The sequence below is a fragment of the Mustelus asterias genome, chromosome 11, assembly GCF_964213995.1.
Source record: "Mustelus asterias chromosome 11, sMusAst1.hap1.1, whole genome shotgun sequence".
Taxonomy (NCBI): Eukaryota; Metazoa; Chordata; class Chondrichthyes; order Carcharhiniformes; family Triakidae; genus Mustelus; species Mustelus asterias.
In genome coordinates, this window is record NC_135811.1 from 99,771,261 (window position 1) to 99,797,535 (window position 26,275).

At 42.0% G+C, this 26,275-nt stretch overlaps 1 protein-coding gene and 1 pseudogene across 12 annotated transcripts in view; one reads left to right on the top strand and one right to left on the bottom strand.

Annotated features, from left to right (window-relative positions):
* Window positions 1-26,275, top strand: part of raraa (retinoic acid receptor, alpha a) — a 590,811-nt gene that overhangs the window by 448,768 nt on the left and 115,768 nt on the right. Inside the window, exon 1 of one of the 12 annotated variants that reach the window (XM_078224110.1) lies at window positions 100-812. The exons of the other annotated variants lie outside the window; for them this stretch is intronic. Within the exon in view, the coding sequence (XP_078080236.1) occupies window positions 656-812 (157 nt within the window). The 5' untranslated portion in view covers window positions 100-655. Of the gene's footprint in view, window positions 1-99; window positions 813-26,275 lie in introns of those variants that run through there. 12 annotated transcript variants of the gene reach the window in all.
* On the bottom strand, window positions 11,306-11,481 carry LOC144501014 (U2 spliceosomal RNA; annotated as a pseudogene).

Genomic DNA, 26,275 nt, shown 5'->3' on the forward strand with positions numbered 1-26,275 from the left:
ATGTCAGAATGGTGAAGGGTCATTTGAAGGTTAGCTGCCAGGGAAAGGGTTCAGGGAGAGTTCAGGCGCATATATTAAGCAAATGAATCCTTTTAACCCAGTGACAGAGAGGGAGGGAGGAGAGAGACCAGCAAGAGAACACCAAGATATCTTACTCGGGATCAGAGAGAAGGGGAGATGAGAGCAAGCAGTGTTTAAACTTGTGTGTTTTAATCTGCAAGGACTATCCCAGACATTTGAAGAAGCATTTGCTGAAGATGCACTGAGACGCTGAGGCTCTTCTGACGGGTGCAACAGCAGAACTGGTGATGTTATTCTGACTAAGAGGGCTGTGCCTCCCTTTGTGGCTTTGGTGGTGTCGAGATCTTTAAATGGTAAATGAACAGTTGGATTGATTACAGGATCACGACTTCAGCAGCTGGGACTGGCCATGATTCTAGGTCCCAGTCACAACAACAGAAGCAGAACTCAAACATGATCCCTGTTTCTAATTCTGGCAACCTTGTCCCCTTTTGACTCAGAGGTGTTGCTCTGAAGCCTAATGCTAATTTGCAGGCTACCGATCCCTGCTTGAAAGAAGCAAGAGAGAGAGATAAGAGGACTGTGGACTGTTTAGCATTCTTTGGTACATTTTTGATTTCTGTCCTGTTTCGCAATGTTTGACTGCATGGATGTGCTGACAGTAAATCCAGGACAGCTGGTGGATTTTTACTCTCAAAGCCCCTCCTGCATGCTCCAGGAAAAAGGATCAAGCCCACCCTGCTTCATTGGGATCAGGCACAAAGACTGGCAGAGGCTCCCTAACCCTCAGTGTAGGTACCACAAACTCACTTCATCCATATTGGTCTCTTTCCAGGAAACTTAATTTTTGTAGGAATTCTTGTGCGTGTGTTGTAGAGTTAGTCTCTTCCAGTTTGAGGTATTAAATGATTTAAAACACGTTAAAATTCAGTTAATAAAAAAGTGTTTTGCACTTACAGCACTGCAAAGTCCAGGTGCACAAGTTTAGTTTTTAAAAATGAGGATTTGAACTTTGTGACTTTTTAATGCTGAGCTGTGTCTTACGTTGTAAAAAAAAAAACAATTTCAAAAGGAGTGATCAACATTTCTGTTGTGAAAGCCAGCTGAATATTCAGGAGTGTCAGCATGCATATTCAAACCCAGCCCTATAAACCAGCAGTGTGAAGGCCCAGATTTTTGACTAAAACAAGAGTATCACAAGGAGATTAAAGTCTTTGTGACTCTCCTTCCCTCGCCTCCCTCCTCCACACACAAACGCACACATCCACACACACACAGAGACACACACACACCCACTTCCAACCCAATATAAAACCAAAGGAATAAACTTTGCTCTCTGTTTTCCAAAGGTATTCTGTTGCGACAGGAAATTTCTACTACTAAAATTTGTTATTAATTAGAATGTAATGTTGCTCGCTCCAAGGTGCTTGTGACCTGGCACGGTTGGCACTATTTTCCCCACGGCACACAATTTTTCTGCTGTTAGGCTAACCGTTTCTGACATTTCTTCCATAGCAGTGATCACTGATGCTCCCCGTCCTAGCTTCCCGAATTTGATTTTGCCTGTAAATAATTTGAATAGAGTAGATATTAAGAGGCTCTTCATAATTCATGCCTGTTTGTAGCAGGATATATTTTGGATGAAGAGCATGGGTAACTGAAGTTTTCAGTGAAGACGGAGCTGTACAAGCGTCACGGCAACTGTGTGTGTTTTTCACTTCATTACTTTCAAGTTTCACATTCCTTGTGTTATGGTTAATGACTACAAACACTCCTGTGTTTAATATGCTCCTAAAGGTGGGGTGGGGGGGGAGGTCATTGTTTTTGTTGTAAATCTGTTGGAAAACTTTTCCCTCTTGTTTGAAAGCTTGCAGTGTAATTCTATGACTTGCATTTCGAAAATATTTCGGCCTCATGGAAGTCTCATTGATGACCAAGATGAGCATCGTGATTAAAATGACGTGGAGCTGTTAGAAGCGGCTCCCCTCTGCAGTGAGTGCCTCTGTGTGTTTCGGACCATGAGAGAGCCACCTCGCCACGCAGCTCCTCGGATTTCTATTACCAATTGCAACTTCCTTATTCCCGACAGCAGAATCGTAAATCCATGTTGTGCTGTCGTTAGAAGGAAGTAGATTTTAGCAGTGTAAACATGGAGAGTTGGCACACACGACTGTCACTCTCTCTCATAATCCAAGCTGCAGAAACACGAAATGAACAAAAAGAGGCCCAAGAAATGCCAACAATCGTTCTTTATTTAGGATTGGAATTTGCAACATGATATTTCAAAATGTAGTGCATTGTTTTTTTTCTCTTTTAAAGCCAGCTGGCTTGAGAATCTGCTATTATACTCACGTCCTTTGTTCGAATAGATTAGCGTTATAACCAGGATTTAAAATAATGTCAATACTGGTAAGTTATTAATAGCATCCTGCATTTTCATAAGATAGCAAAATATTTCCCTATCCTTCTATTGTCCCAGTTCCTGAACAGTATCCAATAAACTTTGATTCACAATGGACATTGGACACCAAACAAGAATTCGAAAAGAGTTAGGGGAGGTAACCAGTACTGTGTTGTTGAGTAACTTTTTTGAGGAAACTTTTGAAGGTGGGGAAGAGCAATGTGGAAAAAATGAAAAGAAAATTCCAGAACATTCTCATCAAACACAAGTTGGCATCAGAAAGTGGGTTTCGGGCCAAAGCGTTGATGTCTCTTACTTATTTAACTGTGAAATAACACTTTGTCATTGCAACTTTGTGATCACGTACAAGGCTGCTCATCCAGGAAAAGGGGATAAAAAGCCCCACCAGATTTTTAAGTCAGTACTTCATGCAGTATTTCTGACAATGTTACCCTAACCTATCAAAACATATTGCGAAATACCGGGGTGAGTCTTTTGTAGACTTTTGCGATTGACCATGCAGTTCACCCTGTGTCATCCTGGCTCTGTTGTTAAGACACACGTCTGCATCAGACAGTTGTGGGTTAAGTCCCACTCCAGCACTTTGGAGCACCCAATTCGGGATTAGCACTTAATTGCGGTGCTGCACTATCAGAGGTGGAGGTAAATTATTAAACCAATACCCCATTTGCTGACTCCAGTGGGTGTAAAGGGTATAAAGGGAAGGAGGTTTTGCTCCAGCTATACAAAGCCTAGTAAAGTCACATCTGAAGTTCAATTCTCTGCATCGCGCCTTCAAATATATTGACCTTGGAAGAAGTGCAGGGCATATTCATCGAAATGTTGCTGGGATACATGGATTAAATTGTGAGGACTAATCACACAGGTGAGGTCTGTATTTCCTGAAATACAGAATGCTAAGATGTGATATTATTTGAAGTTTTTAGGATTTTAAAAGGATAGGATAAAATTGATAGGGTATGGAGATGGACTTTGTATTGGTTGAGGTGCCTGAGACTTGGAAACATAACCTTAAAATTAGAGTCAAGCCATCCAGGAGAGGAGTAAGGTAACACTCCTTCACACAAAAGGAGGTAGAACTCTGCAACAAAAAGTAGATGCTTGCTCGATTAATTTTAAATTGGGGATTGCTAGATTATTTTCCTAGCTAAAGGTATTATGGGGTACGGAGCCATTTTGGTAGAGTTGTGATACCATGACCCCATTGAATGGTGGAACAGGCTCAATGGGCTGAATGTCCTACCCCTGTTCCACAGCACTATCTGAAGCGTGCAGGAAGCTCACTCCATAACCTTGAAAACTTTTATCCTTCACCCAACAGTACCAAAAAAATAAAACACACAAACTGGTCTTGTGTCTCACATTTGTAGGTTTTTACTTTACTACACGTTGGACACCATATTTACTCCCATAACAACAAGATTTGCACTTGAAGTATTTAATTAGATGTTAAGATGTGAGAGACACAAGACACTTTTTAAAAAAAGACAAGTTATCTCTTAACTCACAAAAATAAGTGTTGAGAAGGCTTTAATCAAAATTTCACTTTTTTTCCATTGGTTTACTGTAGAGACGTGCACAAAATAGTTTAATTTATTCCTCTCCCCTGTTCCACTGCTTGTTGTAGCTAGGATGGTGCTCAGAGGTGGCCAGTATGTTGTTATGTGGTTGTGCAGGGCTGGTTTCTATTCCTTTTTTTGTTGTTTCTGATGTGGGTTAGATTCTGTAGATTCACTCTGGGAGGCTAGATGCAGTGTAATTTTCACCGTGTGTGCAGCAGAATGTAAAAAGCTCTAAGGGTGGCCTGGCTGGTATTGTCTGCTGACAAAGGCATGTAGTGTCAAGGCCTACAGCCTTGCTGTGATAAAACACAGGCATCAAGCAGTTTTTTTTCCCCCGCCCCTTCCAATGTTCTCTTATCCTCTCCCATGGGCATTGTCTCCTTGTTTGGTGTGCTGTTCCAGAGGGGCCAGCGGTCTTCTGATACCCCATCTTCATGTGCAAACCTAGCCAGTGTGTGCTGGAGGCTGTTTTACCTTGATGACTTTGCAGCTAAGCCTGTCCTCACACAATATCTCTGCATTCTATTTAGTGGCAAAAGTCGCTTGATAATGATCAAGATAGGAATCTTTGTTTGTTTTTTCGTTCCCCAGCCCCCTCCCTAGCCTCAAAACACGGTGAGATCAATTTACTCAATCCCACTTCTGCTCTGCTGAAAGCAGCTGACTTGATTTGGTCCTAAGATCAAACTTGCTTCCTTCCTAGTTGTGCAGTCCAGCATTGCGCTACACAATGTATTTTACTCATTGGTCAAACAGGAACATTACTGCTTTATAATATCTTTCCACTTAGTTGCTTGTATTTGATTTGTTTGGATACTGGCTCACAAAGCATAGGCCGTGAGCAGCCACCTATTGACAAGCCCAAGTTAAACTCTCCAGATGAGTTGAAGCCAACAGCTGGGAACCCCTTCAGGTAAACTAGGCCTTGGTGAATGCAGATGTTTACTTAGGGGTGGTTGCTGTAGCATGTGACCAATCTGTGAGGAGCTAATGGTCATGACATTCCACTAAACCCAATGTAGGAACAAAGAAAGCTTTTGGCAATCAGAACAAGAGAAGAAAGTGCTCCAAACATCCAGCAATCAGAGACCAAACAGGTCAAAGTTTCAGGTAGGGACCTATTCTATAATTTTGTTAAAATTTGCCACATGATCAAATTGGAGCTAAAGTTGTATCTGAAAATTCTAGAGCAAAAACATAAAGTCTTGCAATTAAAATCCCTATTTTGCAGTATACCCCTGCCTTGCAATTCTTTGGAAGATTCACTCCAACTCTTCTGATACGTCGATGAGCTGAGCATGACAAATAGGGATCATTTCAGGTTTGACCGCTGCTTTCTGTCTAGTTAGCTAGTCCAGCTTGGGCAATAATGAGTGCACTTTGATTGACATAGTGTCTCCAAGCTGGAGGGTAAAAAGAATTAGCTATGCAGCCTACTCCTGACCACAATTTCAATGACTTCTACCCAAAATTGTGCCTTTTTGAATATCTTGTGGGGACATGATCTTACTGTGATACAAGACCACAAGAAATAGGAGGAGGAGTAGACCATATGGCCTGTCGAGCCTACTACTCCATTGATTATGATCCTGGCTGATCTTGGGATTCAACTCCATTTTCCCACCCATTCCTCACTTCTCTTAATTCCATGAGAGACCAACAGTCTGTCAACTCATCTTAAGTGTATTCAATGATGGAGCATCCAAAACCCTCGGGTAGAGAATTCCAAAGATTCACAACCTTTTAAAGTAATTTCTCCTCATCACTGTCCTAAATTATTGGTCTTTCTTCTTATGCCCTCATATTTAAACTCCCCAACCAATGAAAACAATAAAACAATCTCTCACCTTATGAAACCCCTACAAAATTGTGCAGGTTTCAATGAGATTGCATCTCATTCTTCTAAACCCCATAGAACATCAGCCCAATTTACTTAGCCTCTCAAGCCCCTCATCCCAGGGACCAATTTAGTGAACCTTTGCTGTACCACCTCCAATTTGAGTATATCCCTTCTTAAATATGGAGACTAAAACTGTACGCAGTATCCCTGATGTGGGTCTCACTAAAACCACTGTATAATTAAGTTTATTTATTAGTGTCACAAGTAGGCTTACATTAACACTGCAATGAAGTTAATGTGAAGACTTGTTTATTGTTGTACTCCAATCCCCCTGCAATAAAGGAAATGTGACATTTGCCTTCCTAATTGCTTCCTGCGCCTGCATGATAACTTTCTAACATTCCTGGTACCGGCACATCCAAGTCTCTTTGAAAAGCATCACTTTTGAGTTTCTCACCTTTTAGGAAATATTTTCTGTTCTTATGACCATCGCGAATAGCTTCACACTTCCCTACATATATTCCACCTGCCACCTCGTTGTCCACTCACTTAACCTGTTCATATCTCATTGCAGTCTCTCTGTGTCCTCCCCACAGCTTCCCACCTCGCTGGTGGTATCATCAGCAACCTTTGATACATTACTCTCTGTTTCTTCATCAAAGTCATTACTATAGATTACAAATAACAGAAGCCCCCACCCTGATCTTTGCAGCATTCCACTATTCACTGCCTACTAATTTGAAAAAGCCCCATTTATGCCCTATCTCTGCTTTCTATACATTAACCTTTCCATTGTCCATGGTAAAATATTACTCCCAACTCCATGAATCATTATCTTGCCTATTAATCTTTTGTGTGGTACCTTATTCAATGTCTTTTGAAGTAAAGACACAAAACGGCACGGTAGCGCAGTGGTTAGCACTGCTGCTTCACAGCTCCAGGGTCCCGGGTTCGATTCCTGGCTCGGGTCACTGTCTGTGTGGAGTTTGCACATTCTCCTCGTGTCTGCGTGGGTTTCCTCCGGGTGCTCCGGTTTCCTCCCACAGTCCAAAGATGTGTGGGTTAGGTTGATTGGCCAGGTTAAAAATTGCCCCTTAGACTCCTAAAATGTGTAGATTAGAGGGATTAGTGGGTAAATATGTGGGGGCAGGGCCTGGGTGGGATTGTGGTCGGTGCAGACTCGATGGGCCGAATGGCCTCCTTCTGCACTGTAGGGTTTCTATGAAAATCCCTATAGTGCAGAAGGAGGCCATTCAGCCCATTGTGTCTGCACCAACCCTCTAGCTGGACATTTTACCCAGGCCCTATCCCCATAACCCCACATATTTACCTGCTAATCCCCCTAACCCACATATCCTGGGACGCTAAGGGCCAATCCACCTAACCTAGGTATATTACATCTACCAGTTCCCCTTTATTTATCCTACTAGTTACATCCTCAATAAACTAATACATTTGTCAAACAGGATTTCCCTTCAGTAAAAGCATGTTGATTTGCTATCATCATAGTATAATTTTCTAAGTGCATTAGTAAGACTTCCTTAATAATAGATTCCAGCATGTTCCCAAAAACTGATGTTAGGCATACAGGCTTGTAGTTCACTGCTTTCTGTCCCGCTCCTTCCTTGGAAAGCAGTGTAACATTTGCCAACTGTATCTCTAGAATTGGTGCCTTGAGTGAAATCAAATAACTCAGCTCCCAAAGATGGGGACTATACCTGGGCTGCTTTGTTGGGATTTTACACTGGGCCATGGCACTAACCATTGGAGTCTTCAACAATGCTTCTTTTCCAGTTGGCTTTGTAAATTATAATTTGAGGAAGCAGATCATCCAGAAGCTGCAATAGGAAAATGAAAATATCTGGCAAAGGAAAGAAGTTTTAAGAAGTTGGCAAGAAATAAACCCAAATGGGATAGAATAATTTGATTTAATTCAATCATTTTTCCTATCTAATAATTTCCCAATGTGATTTTCTCAGTGTGCATTGTCACATTGACATAACTTTCATCCCTCCTAACAAGGTCTAAATAAAATCAAGACATGGTTTTGTAAACTGGTTTCAGCATTGTGCCAATAAAACGATGCAAAGTTTTGAACAATTGCATTAACGTATTAATGACAAAACTGATGTGCCATCTTCAGCCACAACAGTTCTGCCTGACAAAGTATTTTCATTTGAGCAGGAGATAGTTAACAGACCTTGAAATAAATCTATAAAAAGACCAAGGAGAAGGGTTGTAATTGTTAAAAATGTGTTTACTTTTCTGAAGCTTAACCTAAACTGCAGATCGTTATCCTCTGAACCATTTGTTGTTTTTTGTGCTGTGAGAATATTTTGTCTTTGCCTACATTGTGGGGCTGGGAAGGCCTTGCAGGCCTAGTATTTCAGCATGTGGTTATGTTTAGCCAACCCTATCTGCATAAAGCACAGTTTTTATTCATCTCCCTCATATAGTTCCACCAAGAAAAGATGCCCACTGCCTGCATTATTAAATATCTCTCATTCTCAGAAATGTTTATTCTTAATTTTTATAGTGATTTTTGCAGAATATTCTGCAGCCTGAAGAATTTCCTAAAATTGTTCTTTTCAATTAGGTTCATCGTTTTGCAACAATCTCATGTCCTGCTTTGGATTCCTTGACAAAACAAAAAATAATTTTTTAGCGCTAACTTTCGTTTTAAACCCAATACCTGAAGTCACAAGATAAACATTGAGTTGTTCAAAATAAGTTAGGGAATTGGGCAGAGCTATTTTCACCTGAAGGATGATAATGTCATAGAATATTTTATCAAGAACACACTCCTATGTAGATAGTATAAATTAAACAATTTTTTTTTAGAAACGTAGAGGGGATGAGAAGGCACGATTGGTGAGAGTGTGATGTGTGGGGGGAAAAGTGACTTGCTCCCCGGACCCTAATGGTATACTCCTGCATTTTAAGTTCTAATGCTTTTATGTTCAATCAATGGATACATTCTATAGTGGAATACTCCTATATTCCAAAATGGCAACTAATACCAGCCAGCTTATCCATGCTATAAATAGTCAAAATAATAAGCCACCTCTGAAATTAATATAATAGTGGGATTGAAAACACTCTTCACACAAAGAGTTGGGGGGGGGGGAGCAGATACATCACCTATTTTCTTGTTTCAGAGCTATGGAGAGAGGCAATGTTCAGTGTAGCTCTACTTGTATTGAATCTGATGATGTGCCAATGCTGCTAGCTCTATTCCAATCTCAATGATACAGCACACAACCCCTTATTTGAATGTCAATCAAAATTGATGTGCAGCTGCAAGAGGTTGATATGAGAAAGATCCCTGTTTGGTATCCCTGAACACCAGGTTAAAGTCCAACAGGTTTATTTGGTATCCCAGAGGACGGCAGTGCATTGTTTCTAGTTGCAGGTGATTACCAGGTTCAATGCAGTGTGCACTACCTGCAAGACTTGAAGTAAATGGCATATTTTAAGGAATCTGATTAGGCTAGATTAACAGTATTGCAATACCAAGTATTGAGTAGTTGATCCAAGATTAAATGTTCCAGAAATTGCCTATTAACCCGTCCCAATATTACTCCTGGCCTCTGGTGGTTACCTCATTCAAACCTACAGCTTTCTCTCTGCACCTCCTGTCTTGGTGCAAATTTAAATGTGCAGTACACAGTTGAGAACCCTGCCACACTCCCATCTTTCAAGAGGTCAGACCTCAAACTATTGTTAACCTACCTATCTGATGTGTTGTCCTGTAACCTATGTTTGCGTGCAGGCTATGTGTACATCTGACTTTGGATATGTGCTGTTCTTTCAACTACCAGTATCTCTTGGCTACTTTTCTACATATACCGTATGCTGGCTTGTCAAGGGCACAGTCTCAACCTAGAGAAAGACATCCCTGGTGAAGTGTCTCCCCGCTAACATGACCGTGTAACTGTGGTGGGGTGGGGTTCTGTGGTCCCTCTCTCCTTATTCCTAAGGATCTCTTCCTTGTTGTCTAGCTCCCTGAGAGCAAAAGGAAAACCCACCCTGATATGGAAGCTGTCTCAAATTGGCAGCAAGACACCCCAGTGTGGTAGGACGTGAGAAAGGAAATGAGAAGAAAAACAATCTAACAGAGTGCCAAGCTACATGTCACAAAGCAAAGCATAAACGGCTCTCACAACACTCAGAAACCAGCTACACACACCTTTAAGAAACTGACGGTCAGGAAGTGCCGTTGGATGTGCCCCTGTTTATACTGGCGTTCAGTGATGGTGTTTTCTTCCTGGAGAAAACCGCAGAAAATATAAGGTGAGGAAGCCCTGCCCTCATTTGCAGAGTTTCTGTGCCCACAGTAATGTCTGTGCAACAACCTCTGCTGACACCAGCACACTCTTGTCAAAGCAAAACAGGCAGCACGCCCTCTTCACTTTTGGGAAAATGATTCTACTCGCCTCCAAAATTGTCACACTGCCCCCGCCCACTTTCTACTTCCTCAGCACTTTATTATAATATTTTCTGTATTTGTACTTGGATACAGTTTTTCTGTGTGCAGTGGATCAGCCATAATCCTCACCTCTGTGTGTCTTTATTGCACTAAATGTTCACATATTTTCCCCTATGGCTTAGAACGTTTTAGCCAGCAAGTAACTGGGATGTGCAGATTAGGAAGACCCTGAGCTTGATCCTCAGTGTGTACGGAGTTAGATCATCTGACCTAGATTGGCAGTATGTATGTTACCTTTGGCCTATTTCACTACCGTCATAGCACGCTACCATAAATGACCAATGTTTTAGAAGTTTTTGATATGATTTTGAACAGTTCAGTGCAAAACAACGATACATTTCTAAGATACATTAATTCTATATAAGCCCAGCATTGTGAGACCCTACAGTGGCGCATAGAACTTGCTTCTTTAAATTCAAACCTTCTTCCTTTTCCTCCCCAAAGGAGGCAATTCATGCAGGGTGTTGGTAGTTTGAATGTGTGACCCTTCACACTGAACGGCAAAGGCTATTCAACTATGAGAGCACCAATCTTGCCCTCACTCAGTGTCCACCCTTGTGCACTTTTCAACAGGAATGGCAACCCTTTGATCAGGAATGGCAACCTTTTTTTTTCATTTCCATGCCCAAGAGGCACCAAGTCCAATTTAGGAATTTTTAAAAAAATACTTTTCCAATTCAATCAAATCAAGTCCAATTTAGGAATGACCCATCTACCAGTACCCTAACTTGACAAAGAAAGAGTATTAAACCTGGAGTCTTTGAGATCTGTGAAAGTCATTGTCACAGCAGGGCGTGGCTTAGTTTACTGAACTAGTATTTTTTTAATACTTTTCCAATTCAGTCAAATCAAGTCCAATTCAGAGTCTCAACAAGTTGAGACATTTCTGATCCAAGCTGACAAGACAGGGCATGCGACCCTTTACCCTGTCTTGGGCCTGATCTACATGAGCCAAGCTGATTGGAGGAGGGGGAGGATTCCGCCTCCAAGGCTTGATCTCATTTGCATCTTCGCCAAAAGGCCGAGATGCCGCTTTAAAAAATTGCTTCATATGAAAATGAAGCTTAAATGTAACCCAATGACCTCGACCAAGTGCAGCATCCGATCCATACTACACTTGATCTTAGCCAAAAGGCCGAGAAGTGAACTAGTGTTTTTTTTTAATTTCAAAAATATACTTTATTCACAAAAAAAAACTCTCCAATAAAACATTGCAAAATGACAGATCCAAAAGTCATAAACAGTGCAAAAAAGAATCATTTTTACAGTACAACACAGTGCTTATTTACAAAAACATTACATTTCGTTACATTTCATTTCTTAAAACTATATACATGTGTCAGAGTTTACTGTGTGCCGTTATTTTTCAGGTTGGCACACAGTTACGCAGGCCGAGGGTATTCTGCAGTTACCCGGCCCTCGGTCTGCCTCAGTTGAGACGCTTTACACGGTGGTCTTTCCCCATTGTGCCTTGGCGGCGGCTGCCCCAAGCTTGAGAATAGTGTTATCATTTTTGCATATGACACACTGCATTCCTGGGATGCTACTGTGCCCCGAATGTCCCCATATGTGCTTACAGGTGTGACATATCACTGTTAATGTTGCTTTGAACTTTACATCAGTCGCTTTCCATCAGATTTTTAAGCATTTTTTAAACTTGCGTTGTCCTCTGCTTTTGTACATCAGTGCCATTTAAGATGTATATTTTTAAAATGTGACTTTTTAAATAAAAGCAGGCATCGATGTAGTCGGTGTTTATTCTATAAAGGAGCAGCTGTTGGGCAGGGACTTAAAGACAGTAATTGAATATTTTGTTTCTGCTGAGGTATAGAAACCGCTTGAGTTTTGCTCTTGCAGGTTTAAAACCTCATCAGAACGCGATTAAATTGCAGTCTTGTAACTGCCTCCTACGCATCCATTATTCCAGATAGCGCTTACACCGCCTTCTGAACTGTAGTATTCTGTATATCGTTTGTGGGCGTAAGCATCACTTCACATGCATCCCAGTGTTAGGCTGATCTGACAACAGATCCGAGGTCTTTGTGAAAGCTTGTCATTCGGATTGAATTAACTCGTAAAATCACCCAAAGGGGCTGCACTGTTCCATTTTTAGTTCCAGGAACTCTCGTGATCATGATTGGGAAAGTTGGAATGTAAAGCAGTTTAAAAACAATGGTTAAAGAGCTTCCAGTAAAGGAGTTTAAGAAATTAATATCCAATGATTAGCTCATTGGCAATCCACGTTTCGATAAGTGCTTTGTTCAGGTAAAGAATGGCCTGATTGTAAACTCTTTAAACACACACGCACGTGCATGCACACAGCAGACACTTCATTGGAACGCAGGGCGATATCTGTATGAATTGATGACTGCTCCCTATTTTTAACTAATCCCATCCTCATGTCTTGGGAAGCAAACTGTTGTAAGCCCCAGACCCTATTTTCTCCTAAATATTTTATTTCACTTTAAGTTGATGCTGAAGTCTCAATTAGCTTCCTATCCAAAGAGCTGCCTGTCAATTTAAAGCTTGTTTGACCACTCACAAGTGACCTAGGCCACGATCTCTGTACTGGTTTTGGGGAAGGACCATGAATAAAGTGGATTACTGCAATCAAAATTGAATGAAAACATTGTGACGTCCCAATAAGGCCTCAATGGGTCTTTATTTTGACATAGACCTCAAGACATAGACGTGGGCCACAAAAGATCCTGGCAAGTGGAGAATTCGGGCTCTTTTAGCAGGAGCAGCTGCTGATTTTGCCTGTTAACATTTTTGTGCTGCCATTTATGTAGTAACATAAGCATTTACTGTGTGTAAGATCAAATTAAATTTGTTTCGTGTTAGCATTTTCAAGTCATTAGTTAGAATTAACGAATATGGCACAAAATTATACTACAAAAGAGCAGTTTACTGTCCTGGGCTTTTCACCATTTCTCTCTTAGCATGGGAAAATCAGCTTCCAGAACATTAAAGCAAAAAGCTGATGTTTAGTGACAGACAACGTGGCAAGTACATTAACTTACACTGCACTAACATGGCAGTCATTATTTTATTCATACCACTTTATTAGTCCTTTTACTTCCTTTCTTCTGGTCTCTAATAGTCCTTGCCAGTGGATTGCAAGTGGAGAACTTAGCCTGCGCACTCCCGCCAGAAGATAAAGTAAAGTTATTTATTAGTCACAAGTAAGTTTACATTAACACTGCAATGAAGTTACTGTGAAATTCCCCTAGTCGCCACACTCCGGAGCCTGTTTGGGTCAATGCACCTAACCGCGTCTTTCTGACTGTGGGAGGAAACCGGAGCATCTGGAGGAAACCCACGCAGACACGGGGAGAACATGCAAATTTCGCACAGACAGTGACCCAAGCCGGAATTGAACCCGGGTCCCTGGCGCTATGAGGCAGCAGTGCTAACCACTGAGTGATTATGATCATTTCCAATTTTCTTCTCCCTCCTCAAGATTCTGACTCCTTACTGAAGCAGATTTGGGGTGGCGCAGTGGCATAGTGGTTAGCACTGCTGCCTCACAGCGCCAGGGAACCGGGTTCAATTCCGGCCTCGGGTGACTGTCTGTGTGGAGTTTGCACCTTCTCCCCGTGTCTACGTGGGTTTCCTCTGGGTGCTTCGGTTTCCTCCCACAGTCCAAAAATATGCAGGTTAGGTAGATTGGCCATGCTAAATTGCCTCTTAGTGTCGGGGGAATTAGGAGCTAACTGGATAGTTCTATCAAAGAGCCAACACAGGCATGATGGGCCAAATGGCCCTGTGTTGTATCATTCTATGATTTGACCGTAGCTTGTATTATGCATACCTGTGTGTATGAACACACCGCTGAGCACAGACATTCTGCTGAAACATCTGCAGTGTGAAAACCCTACAGCTAATCAACTCTCTAATCAGCAGCCGACGGTTCTGTATACACCTTGGGGATCAAATCAACCACCCACACATAACTAACAATGGGCTTCCTCAGGGATCAGTCCTTGCACGAGCCCTGTTCAACATACGTACCAGTGATCTCCCTCCCACAGAGACACAGCTCTTTGTTTGATGGCGAGGTTTTAATGCTGAGGCGCTTTCCCAATGTCCTGAAGTTCTTTAGCCTGGAACGCCAGGGCCAAGTCATCAGCAAATGCAAAGAGCTGTGTCTCTGTGGGCTCTATGCGCCAGGGAACCGGGTTCAATTCCAGCCTTGGGTCACTTTCTGTGTGGAGTTTGCACATTCTCCCTGTGTCTGCGTGGATTTCCTCCGGGTGCTCTGGTTTCCCCCCACAGTCCAAAGATATGTGGGTCAGGTTGATTGGCCATGCTAAATTGACCCTCGTGTCAGATGGATTAGCAGGGTAAATATGTGGGGTTATGGCTGTAGGGCCTGGGTGGGATTGTGGTCAGTGCAGACTTGATGAGCCAAATAACCTTCTTCTGCACTGTAGGGATTATTTGATTCTATGATGGTCCACAGCACCTCATGGATACCCAGTATTGAGTGCCAGCTCTGTTTTGAATTTATTCTATCTAACAAAGTGCTCATGTTGTTCATGGTGGAAGGAGTCCTCAGTGTGAAGAGGGGGCATTGTTTCCAGAAGGGCTGTGTGGTAGCCAGGGGGAGATGGTGGTGTGGTGGTAATGTCACTGGACTGGTAATCCAAAGGCTAATCTTCTGAGAGCACACAAAGGTTCAAATCCCACCATAGCAGCTGGTGTAATTTAAAATCAATGAATAAAATCTGGAGTGAACTCTAGGTGATGGTGACCATGAAATATCAAATGTTATAAAAATCGATCTGGTTTACTAATGTCCTTTAGGAAAGGAAATCTGTACCCTTATCTGATCTGGCCTACATGTGACTCCAGACCCACAGTTGTGGTTGATTGTTAACTGCCCCTGCAGCACATGGATGGGTAAAGATAAGGTCAAGCAGGTATTTCCCTCAGGTTGGTTCAGTCACCACTTGCCACAGGCGTGGTCTGTCAGTTATGTCCTTCAGGATTCGGCCAGATTGCTCAGAAGTTCTGCTACCCAGCTATTCTTGGTCATGGACATTGAGGTCCCCCACCCAGAGTACATTCTGCCCTTGCTTTGCTCAGTTTCTTTTCCCATTTGTGTTCAGCATGGAACATTCATCAGCTGAGGGAGGGAGATAGATATACTAAGCAAGAGGTTTGCTTGCTCATGCTCTCGTTGGTGCCATGGACTTCATTGGGTCTAGAGTAAATCTTGAAGAATAACAGGGTCACTCCCTCCTGACTGAATACTACTGTATGTGGATCTGTCCTGCCAATGGAAGGTGGGACAGAAAGGTATGATTTACTGAAAGGTATGATTCTCTAAGCATGACTGTATCAGATTGTTGCTTGGATAATCTGTGGGACAGGTCTCAGTTTTGGCAAATTTTAGCTAAATGTTCGTGTGGAGGCCTTTGCACCATTGAGTAGGCGAGGTAAGCCTTTGTCTTGCCGGTTCCCAACTTGATGGGTGGTTCATCTAGTTCTGCTTTCATTAGATTTTTTCGTAGAGGTTTGACGCAACTAAATGGCATGCTAGGCCATTTCAAAGGACAGTGGGGGTCAGCACATTGTTGTGGGTCTGGCATTATGTGTCGGTCAGACAAGATTGTGCAAGGTCTTCCTCTAATATACCACATGTGTTTTTCATAGTTACTAGCTTTTTATTGAGTATTTGTTTAATTAAATTTAAATTCCTCAGCTGCTGTGGTGGAATTGGAACTCCTGTCTCCGGATCTTTAGTCCAGGCCTCTGGATTGCTAGTCCAGTAACATAACCACAATGCTGCTGTATCCAAAGGCTTGGCTGTGATGCTCCAATGATCAAAGTGTCTTCTGACACTCCTTGTCTATGAATGACCAAGGCAGCGGAAAGTGACTGATATCTATGGAATGATACTGAACTGATGTGTTGAGCAGAGGGATGGTGAGAATTAGTGAAAGAAAAATATTAAATGTGGAAAAAATAAATAAAACTGTGCTTTCCAGAAAATGTTGACCAAAAATGTTCTGAATGTCAAGAAAAGCATAGTCTGGAGCTCATTGCTGTGAAGAAGGGAGTAATAAAGTGCAGTATTCCCTGTGCTTGCCAATTGGTGACTCTTCCAGACAGAATTGGGAACTCGTAGGGAATTGCAGAGCACAATCTGCATTCAGTCGCTCTGACCAAGAGCATTAGCACACCATGTACATGTGTTTTAGAACTCGGAGGAAAGCTATTGCTCGTGACATCCATCGCCTATTCAAGGAAGGCTGTGCCAAATATTTGGATTAAAACCAAAGAACTTTCTCCTATTGCAAAATTGCCTACACAAAGTAACTTTATGAACTTGCACTCCCAGTGTGGAGCTGCGCACGCACACAGGCTGTGTTAGAAGTTTGGATGAAGCAAACTGAAATTAGAAATGAAAGAAGTTGCACAGGAACAGGAGGAGGCCATTCAGTCCCTCTGGCCTATTCCACCATTCAGTTAGATACTGGTTAACTCCATTTATCTATCTTTGCTCCATATCCCTAATTCCCCATCCCTCTACCCATACAAAAACCAATCTCAGTCTTGAAAATTTCAAATCACCCAACATCTACAACTGTATATAAAGACTTTGGAGGGGAGGGGAAAAGTAATTAAGAAAAGCAAGGAGGGAGTATGAAAAAAGACCAACATGAAAGGGAGTCCCAAAGTCTTCTATAGTCAAATAAACTTTGAAAAGGTGGTAAAAGGAAGAGTTGAGTCAATTAGAGACAAAAAAATGTGATTTACATATAGAGACAGAGGACATAGCTGAGGTATTAACTTTGCATCTGTCTATACCAAGGAAGATGATGCTACCCAAGCTATTGTGAAAGAGCAGGTAATTTGGATATTATATTGATACGGAGGAGGCAATGAATGGATAGCCTCTCTGTGCTTAAAGTTCCCAAGGCACCAGGACCTGATGAAATGCATTCAAGGATAGCGAGGGAAGTGAATGGAAATTGCAGAGGCGCTGGGCATAATTTTTCAGGGGATGGTGCTCGAGAATTACAAATCTTACATCTTTGTTCGGAAAAGGGTCTAAAGATAAGCCGAGCAACTGCAGATCAGTCAATTTAACTTTGGTGATGAGAAAATTCTAGAAACAACAATTCAGGACAAAATTAATAGTCACATGAACAAAAGCGAGTTGAATAAGAAAAGCCAACGTAGATTTCTTAAGAGAAAATCATGTTTAACTAACTTGCTGGAGTTTTTTTTTGGAAGAGGTAGCAGAGAGGGTTGATGAGGACAACACAGTTGATGTGTACATGGATTTCCAAAAGGTGTTTGAGACTGTGCCACACAACTGACCTGTGAGCCCAGTTATAGTTCATGGAATAAAAGGGACAGTACTAACGTGGATATGCAATCGGCAGAGTGATAGGAAACAAGAGAAGTGGTTAATGTTTTTTTTGGGCTGGTGGAGGGAGTTTTCCAGGGGTCAGCATTGGGATTCTGGCATTTCTGGTATATATTAATGACCCTGACCGTGGTGTACACTGCACAGCTTCAAAGTTTACAGATGATCTGAAACTTGGAAGCACTGTGAACTGAGAGGAGGATACTGTAAAACTTCGAAAGGACATAAACAAGCTGTTGGAATGGGCAGATAGATGGCAGATGAAATTCAATGTGAGAAAGTGTGAAGTAATTCATTTTCATAGAAGAACTTGGAGAGACAATATAAAAAAGAAGGGCATAATTCTCGAGGGGGTGCAAGAGCAGGGAAAATTGGATGTATGTGAGCATTGGTCATTGAAGATAGCAGGATAGGTTGAGAGAATAGTTAATAAAGCATACAGTATCCTGATTTTATTAACAGGGGCATAGAGATTAAGAGCAAAGAGGTTATGTTGAATTTGTATCGAGGACTTGTTTGGCCTCAGCTGGAGTATTATGTCCAGTATTGCATCTAGTTCTGGATACCACACTTTAGGAAGGGTGTGAAGGCATTGGCAAGAGAGCAGAAAAGATTCATGAGAATGATTTCAACGATGAGGAACTTCAGGTGAAAATAGATTGGAGAAGTTGAGACTGTTTTCCTTGGAGGAAAGAAGACTGAGAGGAGATTTGATAGAGGTATTCAAAATCATGAGCGATTTGGACAGAGTAGAGAGAGAGAAACCCATCCCACTTGTGAAAGGCTCAAGAACAAGAGGCACCGATTTAAAGTAATTGGCACAAGAAACAAAAACGACACGAGGAAACAGTTTTTCACTCAGCAAGTGGTTAAGGTTTGGAACGCTCTGCCTGAGTGTGTGATGGAGGCAGGTCCAAGTAAAGTATTGAAAAGGGAATTTGACTATTATCTGAAAAGGAAGAATGTGCAGAGTTACGGGGAAAAGGTGGGAGGGTGCACTAAGTGAATTGCTTGTTTGGAGAGCTGGTGCAACCACGATGGACAGAATGGCCTCCTTTGACGCTATAAGAATTCTGTGATTCTGTTTGAGAGGGAGAGAGAGAGAGATCCAAATTTCCACTGCCCTCAGTGAACCAGTAACCACTTCAGTAGAAATAATAAGCCATTTGTTTTTGGAGGGTAGGAGAACAATAGCAACATGTGCTCAGAATTTGGATTAACCTTTGGAATTTGACGTCAAGAGTTTATGGATCTGAACCACGCAGTCTTGATTCTTCGTATTTTCCAAAGCTGAAGTTCAAACCATTGGAAAATTAAAAACATGTTAGTTTCAACTGTTGACTGTTCTTCAAGTTGCAGCCATAAAAGAATTCCTACATTCAGAACTCCTAGTGGCAGTAGAAAGCTGCATTTGCCACCCATTCAAATTTACTTTGGTCTTAAAAGAACCTGCGTAAAGATCACCTGAAAACTCAAAAATAGGGGATGTTTTGAGGTATACTTGCAGCAGCTGAGAAAAGCACTGCTAATGTTGGGTGCTCATTTCTGATGTTAATGAAGCTGACCCTTGAATCTCCACCTCACTTCTCGGCCAGCCAGTCCAGATTACGCCGTGATTTTTCTGATTTCCTTTGAAAAAAACCTCAGCGTGAGCCCTTTTTTTTTTTCAAGACCTTTATTCAGCAAGAAGCTGGCAAGCATTGAAACCATTACAAGATGCGCCCTCATGTTAAAAGAATGCATGTTGGCGCTGGAGTGACATTTTCCTCCACAAATTGTTCGGATGCTAGAGTCAAACACAAAGGGTAATGGGTAATTAAACAATACTGTCTCTCTGCTTTATGACTCCTGCATTTTGTGCTGTCTGCAGTACATTGGCGACAGTAGCTGGTGAACTTGTCTGACAGCGTGAAGTTCAGAGATTACGGACCAATGTCACAAACAATATTTTAGGAAGGATTTGGTTCAGGGCAATATCCACATTTGAGGACTGACATCCTTGCCAAATTTTAAAGTATGTGTACCTTTTCTAATCTGTAATATCTGGCATGATTTTTTAAATTCGCAGTATGTGGGCATTCTGACAAAGTCAGCATTTATTGCCCATCGCTACTAGCCCTTGAGAAGATTGTTGTGTGCCATCCTATTGACAAAGGGCAGTCTAGAGTCAATTACTTCACTATAGTCTACAGTCATCTGCAGGCAATGCCAAATAATGATGGTGTATAAGAGCCATTTTTTTTACCGTTCCCAATCGTGATCTAATACCACAAATTCTAAGGAAGCATCAAGGTTGCATTTACACAATATCGGTACCATTAGAAAAGATTATAGTATAAATCGAAGTGAAGTGTTGAGATTCTCCTCTTGGAGGGATGGGAGACTATAGTCTGAAAGTGTAGAGAGCAGGAGACCATTCCCTCGCTTGCAGTATGGGAGACATAGGAATGGGATTACTGGATGAATTTTTTAATGCAAGCAATTCTGAGCTGCTGTTAGGTTAGTTGGTGCACAAAATGGTCACCCCCCCCCCCCCCCCCCAACCAGCCATCTTCAGCTGCTTCATCAATTACCTTCCCTCCATCATAAGAAGTGGGGATGTTCGCTGATGATTGCACAATGTTCAGCAACATTCACAGCTCCTTAGCTACTGAAGCAGTCTGTGTCCATATGCAGGCTGACCCGGACAATATTCAGGTTTGAGTTAATAAGGGACAAGTAACATTCATGCCACACAAGTGGCAGGCAATGACCATCTCCAACAAGAGAGAATCTAACCATTTCTTCTTGACATTCAATAGTATTACGACCACTGGTCCCCAACTATCAAGATCCTGGGGGTTATTGTTGACCAGAACTGGACGAGCTATTTAAATCCTGTAGCTATAAAAACAAGTCAGAGGCTGGAAATTCTGAAGCATATCAATCAATTCCTGACTCCCCAAAACCTGTTCACCATCTTCCAGTAATGAGTCAGGAGTATGATGGAATATTCTTCACCTGCCTAGATGTGTGGTTCCAAAATTATACAAGAAATTGAATGCTATCTAGGACAAAGCAGCCTGCTTGATTGACACCCCAACCAACACTTTAAACATTCACTCCTGCCGCCACTGATGCACAGTGGCAGCAACGTGTACCATCCACAAGATGCACTCCCATCAGCTCACCAAATCTACTTCAACAGCACCTTCCGATCCCACAGCCTCCACCACCTAGGACAAGGGCAGCAGATGCACGGGAACACAACCACCTGAAAGATCCTTTCCAACCACCCAACATCCTGACTTGGAACTATATTGCTCTCACTGTCTCTGTGTCAAAATCCTGGAACTCCCTTACTAACAGCACTGAGGGCATTCCTGCGACAGATGAACTGCAGCAATTCAAGAAGGCAGCTCACTATCACCATCTCAAGGGCAATTAGGGATGGGCAATAAATGCTGGTCTGATGCTCGCATCCCTTGAAAGAATGCATTAAAAATGTCCAGGTTAAATTATGATCAATAGTACTTGAGTGAAGTAAAGGAGGATTCCTGATGTCTTAGAAAGGGACATGCATGTGACATGGTGTGTTCAATTGAGGAAGGGAAGAAAAGAACAGGAAATTAGAAGAAAACCAAAAACTTGCTTGATAACAAATATCAGGATATCTGAAAGTGTTTTATACAACACCTTTAAAGTTTAAAAGGCAACTCCCAATGCAAAGCAAATGAAAACACAGTGAAATGGATGCTGAATCATGGAGGGGGAAATTAGAAGGTTTTTGATCCACTAAAGCCTGGTCAAAAACATGTATTTTGCAAAGGCTCTGGAAGGAGGAAAAGACAAGTAGATAGGAAAGGAATAGCTGAGGGCTGTCTTCAGGGAATGTAAGGGTGAAGCAAGTTACAGACATGGGGTTATTGAAGATTTGAAATAGATGACGAGGGTAATTTTACATGGGAACTATACATCAGCCAAGGTGATGTGCACGTAGGATGTAAAGTAGGGCAGAATACAATAGACCTGTGCTTAATGGGTGGCCCCTGCATCCAGCATTATTCCTTGAATTCATTATCTTGCACCTGGCTACTGGGAAACGGAAAAGAGAGTCACAAGGGTGGGAACATGGCAGGCATTTTCTGAAATTTCCCTCGTAGTCAAGTTCCACAAGTAAGGGGGGGGTGGGGTGCGTGCATGTTAAGGGTGTGGGAATGCAACTCTTTGGCCTGAAAGTCTAGGAAAAATTGTATTTCATAGAATAATGTATAATTGATGTACCGTCTTATTAACATGTCTTCTGCTATCCGGCCTTCAGTGCCTCCTAATTGTTCCGTCATCTGGTGTAATGTTAGTGTGGCAGAATTCATGCAGAGTTCAGATGCTCTGAATAGCTGCCTGGCATGCAGATTACCAGACCATTTGTTTAGTGTGTTCTCCAGTTTTCCCATTGTCCTACAGCAGCCCTGAAGAGTTAACATCACAAAGCTCCTTTGTGAGCAAGTTCTCTGCCTTCTTTTTGAACTGTTGCCTTTAATTTGACTAACAGCAGTTGAGGTTTTATAGTCAGTCCCTGGCCCTAATTAACATGCTATTTGTTTGTCTAATTTCCATGGCTAGCACTTGCATTGTGCCTTTCTGATCTGACAGGGTGGCTGTGCTCATTCTTTCCTTTACTATTTGCATATCCTAATCCTGTTCCCCAACTCTTCCGGATTACATTACATTTTCTTTTGTAAGGTTTTTGCTGCTGCTCAGTTGGTTTTGCTCGAGATCTGCAATGTATTCATCTGGCCGTTTGTTCAAAACTAGAGACCATTTTCAAAATTATTTCTGGTTTAAATGATGAATCAATTCTTTTAACTTGAGGTAGTTCCATAGCCAAGGTTTCTCTCAAGACGCCATTGCAAGATGCAAATGTCACTTTTTGAAAGGGAAGGGGGGGTTGGAGAAACCAGATTTGATTTTGATTTATTATTGTCACGGGTATTAACATACAGTGAAAAGTATTGTTTCTTGCGCACTATACCGTTCATAGAGAAGGAAAGGAGAGGGTGCAGAATGTAGTGTTACATCATAGCTAGGGTGTAGGGAAAGATCAACTTAATGCGAGGTAGGTCCATTCAAAAGTCTGATGGCAGCAGGGAAGAAGCTGTTCTTGAGTCGGTTGGTACTTGACCTCAGACTTATGTATCTTTTTCCCGACGGGAGAAGGTGGCAGAGAGAATGTCCAGGGTGCGTGGAGTCCTTAATTATGCTGGCTGCTTTGCCGAGGCAGCGGGAAGTGTAGACAGAGTCAATGGATGGGAAGCTGGGAGGAAATGACAGTCATGTTAGTTTGTCATCCTCGGGGTAGTTACTGGAATTTATCATGAGGGACAGAATAAAGATGAGTTGATTATGAGAATCAGCATGGATTCGTAAAGGGAAATTCATTTTTGACCAACCAAGCTGATTTGTTTGTCAGCAATTCGTCAACATGGTGGACATAAGAGTGTCAATGGTAATTATGTCTATATAGATTTCCAAAAGGCCCTGTCTAAGATTCTGCAAAAAGATTATCAGCAAAAGAAAAAGGACAAACAGCATTGCAGATCACTTTGTCAGGTGGGTTGGTAATTGGTTGGGAGGTCGGAGGAGGACAGTAGGTAGATAACAAATGTTCTCTGGTTGGTGAGATGTTGCCTGTGGTGTTCCTCAGGGATCATGCTGAGGCCTCAGCACTTCACGATAAATATCAATGACTTGGATGAAGCATTAGAGAGATGTGTATCCAGATTTTTAGATGACAAGTTATAAGAGACAATAAGTCGTGTGGACTAGAGCAGGAAGTTACAAAGAGACATTATCTGCAATAGAACTGCATATCAGAATTGCATTGCGTATAATAGGTGGCCAATCCAGAATTAGCCATTCTGCACCACTGCCTGAGATGACTTTCTACTCCCGCCCAAACACTTGTGTATCAAATCCAGCAGATCATACATTCTAGATGGCAACAAGACTTGTCTGACTCATTATCATTGCTGGTGAGGCTACTTAATTAGCGACACAGTGAAATGAAGATCAGCCATCCATCATTTTTGTCTTGGTGTTTTTGCAAAGAAATGGTGCTTTGCAACCGGCCTTCATTTTGTGCAAGTATTGAACCATTCAAATCAGAGCACTGTCTAATAATTTGAAGGATGCTCCAGCAAAGGGGTGTTCAAGAATTCAGCGTTGATTTCAGCATTCGTAGAGTGTAGCATTCGTTGTCACCTTTTACAATATGATTCAATACTCGTGATCCTCAGTGGCTTGAGTGTTAGTGTGGGTGACACCAAGAGATGCAGGCCAGAAGGTCGCGGGTTTGATTCCTAACCTGTGTCTCGCTGACTAATCTCAATTGGTGCGTAACAGTTGGCCTTGTTGGAAAAGAGAAGGAAGGTTTAAAAAAAAATCAGACACCCGAATCTATTCCATGATCATTGTTGAAAAGAGAAGAAGTGGACTGAGGGCTGGGAAATCAAACTGATGTGCAGTAAACTTTGTGTTATCTAGCATTCTACCAACCTATATTCTCAAGGAACTGGTACTCCTGGGCTTGATTTTTTTTTAAAAGCCAATAATTTTCAGTGTTCAGATAATGTATTCCTTAAAAATTAAAATAGATTGTAAATCTGCAGAGGTTATCCTTGGTTTTACATCAAAAGTATTAAATTATTGCGTCAGTTTTGGTTATTTTACCTGAACAAAGATAATACCACACCTTGTCTCATGTCTAAAATGACGTAACTCCCCGTTAACCAGCCTTTTTAATTAACCAGCAGCCCACATTCTCCGAGCATGCCGGGTAACACAGATCATATTGTATTATGGCACCTCAAACCAGTTCTTCAGTAGTTTCTACACGCAGATCAAGCAGTGTCTGCTAATATCAAGCACCTTGATTGGGGCTGGCTCCACTTATTTGGAGGTTGTCCAGGAGCTTGGTTCCTATTGCTTAAGTGTTTTTGGGGCCTCATTTCACAGGGTAATCCTCAATGGTGCAGAGGTCAGAATACGAAAGGAGAACATTTTTTTTAAAAAGGGACTGCTTGACATGATTGAGCAATTCAGGCAGAGAATTCAAAGTGAGTGATTGCACAATACCACATTTTTATACATTTGTCCAGTCATGCATTAATTCTGACATAAAATCAATTATTGATGTCCCATCGCAGTGTGTTTAATATGAGACTAAGGTTTCAGATGATTTATTGATAGCATGTAATCACTCAGGTAGGAATGGAGCTGATGTTCTCTGGACAGTGGGAAAGCAGAAGAACTTAACAAATATGCTTTTCTGTCCCTTATTATTTTCCCCTGACGTCAAAATTGCACTCATCGTCCCTAGAGAAAACTTCCAAAATCAATTTGAAATTGCAGCTCAAAATGAACTTTCAAATGAAGTAATATTGGTTTATCCTTTTAACTCAGTGAATTTTTCTCATGAAAAGCTGAGCTGTGGATAAAAGTAGGGTCCCTGATTCAATTCCCAGCTTGTGCTTAATTGGTCTCAGCCGGGCATCTGTGAGGGGAACTACCGATTTAAAAAAAAAACCTATATATCTGAAGGAAGAATAGAAAATGCAGCACGTGGTCAGAATGGGCGGCATGGTGGCACAGTGGTTAGCACCGCTGCCTCACAGCACCAGGGACCCAGGTTCGATTCTCGGCTTGGGTCACTGTCTATTCAGAGTCTACACGTTCTCCCTGTGTCTACGTGGGTTTCCTCCGGATGCTCCGGTTTCCTCCCACATTTCGAAAGACGTGCTGGTTAGGTGCATTGGCCATGCTAAATTCTCCCTCGATGTACCCGGACAGGCGCCGGAGTGTGGCGACTAGGGGATTTTCACAGTAACTTCATTGCGGTGTCAATATGAGCCTACTTGTGACACTATGATATATTTTTTAAAAGGACCTTTTAAGAGAAAGTGACACTTCTAATATCCTTTCATTAGAAGGGAGGGAGCGATAAGGGTGCTTCATATGCAGACATTCAAAGAGGACAAGATTCCTTGACTTCTTAAAAAATATATACATCTTGTGACACGTATGGTGTATTAACATCCAGTTAATACTATATAGGAAAAACAGGAAAGGGCCTTTGTGGTTCACACCAAGAATCCATACCGTAAATCAATGCAGGTTTCAAAGTTTATTTATTAGTCACAAGTAGGCTTACATTAACACTGCAATGAAGTTACTGTGAAATTCCCCTAGTCGCCACAGTCCGGCGCCTGTTCGGATCAATGCCCCTAACCAGCACGTCTTTCAGAATGTGGGAGGAAACCAGAGCACCCGGAGGAAACCCACGCAGACACGGGGAGAACGTGCAGACTCCACACAGACAGTGACCCAAGCCGGGAATCGAATCTGCGTCCCTGGCGCTGTGAGGCAGCAGTGCTAACCACTGTGCCACCGTGCCACCCAACATAAGACAGATATAACGTAAGAGCAGATCGGCAACATATTTCTGGGGAAATAACTAAAATATAAAGCTTGATTTTCCTCTACTCTCCCTTCCTCTTCCAAAAGCGCGAGGGCCTGTACC